Source organism: Aplysia californica, unplaced genomic scaffold (assembly GCF_000002075.1).
Source record: "Aplysia californica isolate F4 #8 unplaced genomic scaffold, AplCal3.0 scaffold00078, whole genome shotgun sequence".
Taxonomy (NCBI): domain Eukaryota; kingdom Metazoa; phylum Mollusca; class Gastropoda; order Aplysiida; family Aplysiidae; genus Aplysia; species Aplysia californica.
The window spans coordinates 911183-915907 of record NW_004797348.1 but is presented as its reverse complement, the minus strand read 5'-3'; the positions used below and the strand labels follow the sequence as shown (position 1 = coordinate 915907).

General features: G+C 36.6%; 1 protein-coding gene across 1 annotated transcript in view; it reads left to right on the top strand.

The window, feature by feature from the left end:
• Positions 1 to 3240, top strand: part of LOC106011242 (solute carrier family 28 member 3-like) — a 31749-nt gene extending 28509 nt beyond the window's left edge. Inside the window, exon 11 of the mRNA XM_035968726.1 lies at positions 3236 to 3240. Within this exon, the coding sequence (XP_035824619.1) occupies positions 3236 to 3240 (5 nt within the window). The remainder of the gene's footprint in view (positions 1 to 3235) is intronic.
• Positions 3241 to 4725: the final 1485 nt, after the last annotated feature.

The window sequence follows — 4725 nt, the reverse complement described above, 5'->3', positions numbered from 1 at the left end:
TTATTATTATTATTATTATTATTATTATTATTATTATTATTATTATTATTATTATTATAATAGTATATTTTTAACATATCTATATCACCCATTCCCGGGTGGCTATGTGCGCTTTACAATAAAACAATATGATTTCGACAGCCTACACAAAGACGGGTATCAGGCATCGCCTTCCATTCAATATACAACTGTCCTTTCAAATATTACCAGAGCATACATATACGCACCTGCAATAGAAGTGTCGTCTGATGAAAGAACGCATACACAAAATGCCAATCAATTTTGCTGCGGATCACACTTCTAGCTGGAAGAAGTGTCGAAATATATGTAGCTGAATAAATAAGTTTTAAACAAATGTGTACTAAGACCATAATATGTAATATATAAATGCAGTTACAATATACACCTGTCTTAAATGCAGTCGGAAAGAAGTCCACACAGAAGGACCAGAAATCTAAAAAGCCATACTTCAGTATTAAAAAACTGGATTTGGCAAGATATAGTCTGATTTTTTATTTCATAATAGACAGTCAATCTTGAGATGAATTATAGATGTAATTCTCTTATCTATTCAAACCCCAAACCTCCGACTGGTGACCAGGTTCTTGACCATCAGCACCAAAAGCGGCCAACTGCGTATTTCTTCCTTTCAAGGTCACCTATTTGCTTAGTTTGTGTTCCAATCATTTTAATTTCTTGTCTCTCCGTGCAATGCTCACTTGTATAACATAACACGCCCATTCTAAAAAGGAATGGATACATTATCAGAACGGCTAAACAAGTTTGAAGAATGGAATACGGCAGTAAGCAATTAGGAATCCTTTTATCTTCCATTAACAAACAGAACAATACACCGTGCAGCCACTTTTCAGCACATGCTGCCCCAGTTTAAAAGCCTTTTAGATGTCAGCTTCAGAGTTGTAGATTTTTTTCACACTGTTGCATTTCTTTTAGGTGCAGCATTGCAAGCACAAAGGAAGAGAAACAGACAGAAGAAAACCACTTTTCAAAACATATTCACTAAAATTCTATTATGAGTTTTGTCAAATTAACATGTTGCACTATTTCCTTTCACTTGTCTTTGAAAAGGAGCTCGGTGTGTTCGGAACTTTTCCTTCTTTGCCGTCATAAATTTGCATTCACGATTTCGGCTCCTTGGGTCATCACGATTTTAATCTACGAGTACATTAATTCAGAAAACACAAACGCTACTTCTGTGTCCTGAGCACTAAATGCACTACCGGAGGAAAAACAATCGTTGAAAAACTTGTATCTGCCTCGCGCACAAACAATTCTTTATTTCCACCTACTCGTACCAGTTCTGAGGGTCAGAAAGACTGTTTCAGTGTACAGAAAACTATTACGTTATACTTGTTTGGCGAACATTTGGTCTGCAATTGATCGTAAAGCTTTACGCCCCATTGGACCTAACTTAGAACAGATTACTTTGGAGGCGGGCTGCTTCAACATTGTCTGTCAAAGACAGCCAAGACTTTGTAAGATACAGCATTCCAGCAGAAATATAGAGCAAATACTTTATAAAAATTCCTTACGAAGAGTAAAATAAACCCACCTGACAACGAGCACAATATGCCAGTAACAGACAAGAGCATAATCACAACACCTCAGACACCGATGACTTGTCTGCGTATAGCTATCAGGCTATCGTAGACCTCTATATAATAATATTATTTTATTGTTAATAGGGCTCTTCTTTTGCCATTTATAAAATTAATATTCTTTTTCTAAAGTAACTCTTTCACCGGCAACCTGGGTGTAACACACCCGTATGTATATGTAATATAGGATAATATTGACCCATCTTATTTCTGGTCAGTGGATGTATAATACAGAAAACTTTTGTTTGTTGGTTCAGCTCTTATTTACTTTAAAGTACAGCTTGAAAGAGCCCATTGCTTTACCCTCAGCCGATCCATGTGGCACGATCCCGAAGTAAAAACATGAAACTGGTACTTTATTTACTCACCATGCCCTCTCACCAACAAATGCCTTTCTCTATTAAAAAAAGAAAAACGATGGATACTGTGGATGATTCTACAAACAAAGAGGGACGGACCAAAAAAAAAACTAGCTGAAAACACGTTAATTGGTGCAACTGAGATCAAGGCTTTCATTGGCTGGTAATTACACATTGGTGCCATGCATCAAAGCATTCCTTTTTTTTGCAGTTTTATTTTCACCCAGGCTGAGGGGAATCATGGTTGAAGCAGCCTTTTCATTGACACGATTCATCAGCCCACTGAAATGTTCTCACTTTGATGACAAAATAACATTTGCCAGGCAAGGGACGTTTTCGCCCAGGTCATAAGCTCTGGAAGACTTTTCTGAATAACCTGGCCAATGTTTTGTTCCAGTGTAAGACATCACAGTGGACGAGCAACTTGTTTTGTTCTGAGGCTGTATATCCTCAGAAAACTATATAATTACGGGATCAAAACCTCCTGGGCTTGCAATCCTGCAACAATACTATCCTCTATCTGAGAGGTATTCATTCCATATCTTGGAAACAGACGGCTAACCGACCGACCTAAAGATAATTGCTCTTGGTTCTCCAGTGGTGACTTCTCTTTCCAATACTAAGATTTTTACGGCACAGACCAAAATGTCAAGCGTGACAAATTTTTCACTGATCTGAATCTTGTCGAATTCTTGCAAGAAAGTATGTCTATTTTCTAAACTTCATAAAATGATCCCCATCAAACATCCGTGTTGGTGCGTGTGTGTGCAAGTATGAAACCAGTCTTGCTGAAATACTACCTTTATGTGTCACCAAAAGCAATATTTGTCAAAGTTTTATTCATTCTTCAGTTTCAATCCATGTATGGTATACATTGTTTTTAAACCAAGTAATTTTATACTCTATTGAGAAATACACTTTTTTGACACTATAAAGAGTACGGGTGTGTTACACCCAGGTTGCCAGGGACCGTGTATAAAAAAATTCGAATGATCATAATAAATTTTGAGAGCTGAGCCCATTTACTTCGTCTATTTTTGAGGATTACATATAGTCTTATCATCGTATCTTGTACGTAGTTAGAAAGATAGATACCGAAACAGGGTCCCTTGGTGTGTTACACCAGTTGCCGGGGAAAGGTATAAATCTTAGAATGTTCCTAATGTGTGTATTGGAGAGGGGGGCGGGGACACATTATAGTTTGTTTGGTGTTTCTGTTTTTTGTTGTGTTTTTTTGTGTCGGTTTCCCATTTTCAGGTTAATGTCGTTTAATTGTGACACGAGCTATCCTTCTATGTCGTAGATAGATCTAATCATGCGCGGATGGATTACTGAGATTACTGACACGATCAATGAGCTACTGGGAGACCAAACTGAATGATACATTTACGTGTACGAATAAGTAAATACGCGAATGAAGTATAAACAAATAAATGAACTTTTAAAAGTAGAAACACTTGAAAGAGGGGAGGCTTGGTATTTATTTAATACTTATATCATAACGTTGTTCAGCTCAATACAGAGGGAACAGACGGAGGAAACACACACACACAGACACACACACACACACACACACACACACACACACACACACACACACACACACTCACACAAACACACACACACACACTCACTCAAACACACACACTCATAAAAACACACACGCACACACACTCACACACAATACACACACCCGTTTCCCCTTAATGAGGGCGGCTACACATGAGGGCTATCTCGCTTTTTGTAGATCAGTTTTTACCAAATTTCAAACATATAACAAGCATAATGAATAGTCTTCAAATTTGCGATCAAAGTTTAGAAAAAAAATTTCCTTGCCCTGGAGACAGCGGCCATATTGGATTTGTTGATATGCCTTATACAGCTAATACCTCAATTACTTTTTTTATGGAAATGTGTTGTTACTTTGCGTATATTTTAGCAAACAATAGGTGTACAAGATGGTATGTTGAACGTTCCCTAAACGAATTAGGAAAGCTTCTTTTTTTTTCTTGAAGTGGTATTCAAGGTTGAAAAAAAAATCAGTCAAAGTTCACACTCCAGACACTATCGACAAAAATCTATTTATATATTGAAAATGTAACAAAACAATTTATAGAGTTACATCTTCTTTTCATTCTGTGAAAATTTCATAAAGGTTTAATAACAAAAATTTAGAGTAATTTTTTAAAAGTCTAATACAGAAAAACTGTGTTTTGAGAAAACAACTATTACAGCATGCCGGATATGTGATCAAATCAACTTTCGGAGGTTCTAATTCGATGAAATAATTATAAGAGAGGCTGAAGAAGTCAAAATGCCTACATCTCTTAATCCATAATCAACCCAACTTTAAGGGTGTACGCCCCCCACCTTTAAGAATTATGTAAGTTTCACTATACGGAGTTGTAAGGAGTGTCAAATGTGTGATATCTACTATAATTAAAACCATTTATTTTCCTTTCATTCCAACTTCCTAAGACAAAAGCAAAGCTGTTTTATTCATTTCTTTGTTATTTTTAAAAACCTTTTGTTTGTTTGTTTGTTTTGTTAATCCTACTGCAGCGCACTATAAAGGGTACATAGGTGATGAATGTGGAAAGAAGGCTCGGATTAGGGGGAGACTGGTTTTCACTTAATTTATTGAGGCAAAAGCACGCACAACATAAGATGGTTTGTTGATGGTTTGTTCGTTTTTTTGGTCTTATTTGGGTTTTTTCTGGTTTTTAAATTTATTTGTGGGGGGGGGG